General features: G+C 22.8%; 1 protein-coding gene across 1 annotated transcript in view; it reads right to left on the bottom strand.

The window, feature by feature from the left end:
- LOC106789620 (ankyrin-2-like) overlaps positions 1-1,188 on the bottom strand; it is a 42,135-nt gene that overhangs the window by 24,669 nt on the left and 16,278 nt on the right. Inside the window, exons 12-13 of the mRNA XM_014753998.1 lie at positions 887-1,036; positions 120-260 (exon numbers count right to left, since the gene is read on the bottom strand). Coding sequence (XP_014609484.1) covers positions 120-260; positions 887-1,036 — 291 coding nt within the window. The remainder of the gene's footprint in view (positions 1-119; positions 261-886; positions 1,037-1,188) is intronic.

Raw genomic sequence — 1,188 nt, forward strand, 5'->3', positions numbered from 1 at the left:
TATGCATCAAATATTAATGTTGGTTATCTTTTAATTGCAATAAGAAATAATTACTTAATAATTATAAATATATATATATAATTTTGTTAGTATTATTATTATTATTATTATTATAATACCTGATTTTTGCGAGCAGCAATGTGCAACGGTGTATGACCGTTTTGTGATGCAAGATGCGGGGATGCACCTTTTTCCAATAAAAGATTGGCAACATTTGGATGATCGTAATGACAAGCCAGATGCAACGGTGTAATATCGTTCTAAAAAAAATGATTAATAAATTAATAAATTCTTTATACATATACGTATTATATATAACATAGAAACTATTATAGTTAACCCCATTCGCGTTTAATCATATTTTCTACTTGAAAGTATTGAATATATTTAAATAGAAATTAAAAAAAAAGTAACTAAAAAAACAAACGAACAAATTCATACGTAATTTATTTAACGTATTACAAAATAAGATACTAATTTTTAAATTAATTTTTACAGAATTATAGTTCAATCTTTATTTTTTATATAGAACATTATCTATGTTTTAGTTTTATTTTTTTTTTAGAAATTAGACAATTAAACATATAGAAATAGAAAATAAATAACTTAATCAAGTAGAAATATATTTTATCAAAGTTTTTTTAAATACGTGCTTACACGGTGCTTGTACAAAAATTAAAATCCCTTTGATAACAATTCTACATTCTATGTGTTAAATTACAAAATGGGGTTTAAGTTAACGTAGAACATAATTTCTAATGATTTCTTTTTCCTTTTTTTAATAGTTAGGATTGTTTCATTTTCATTTGATTCTGATCAAAAATGATGATTCATTTTTAAATGAAATATTTAAAAATGAATTGTTTAAAAATGATCATCTACTAACCTTTCCTTGTGCATCAAGTTTGCTATCCTTTTGCAAAAGTATCTTTGCCACATTCATATTGCCATACTTGGCAGCTATGTGCAGAGGAGTAAAACCATTTTTCGTTGTGGCTTTTACAGATGCATTATTCTCCACTAAAATAGCAGCTACCTGTTTATCACAAAGTTTCTTGTTATATTAATAATTACTTAATAATTATGAATATATATATATATCTAAATATGAACTGATACAATTAATACAATTATAATATATTACCTTATATAAATAATATGATTTATATATATAAAAAAGAAAAAAAA

This window comes from Polistes canadensis, unplaced genomic scaffold (genome assembly GCF_001313835.1).
Source record: "Polistes canadensis isolate GaletaPanama2010 unplaced genomic scaffold, ASM131383v1 scaffold_193, whole genome shotgun sequence".
Lineage (NCBI taxonomy): Eukaryota > Metazoa > Arthropoda > Insecta > Hymenoptera > Vespidae > Polistes > Polistes canadensis.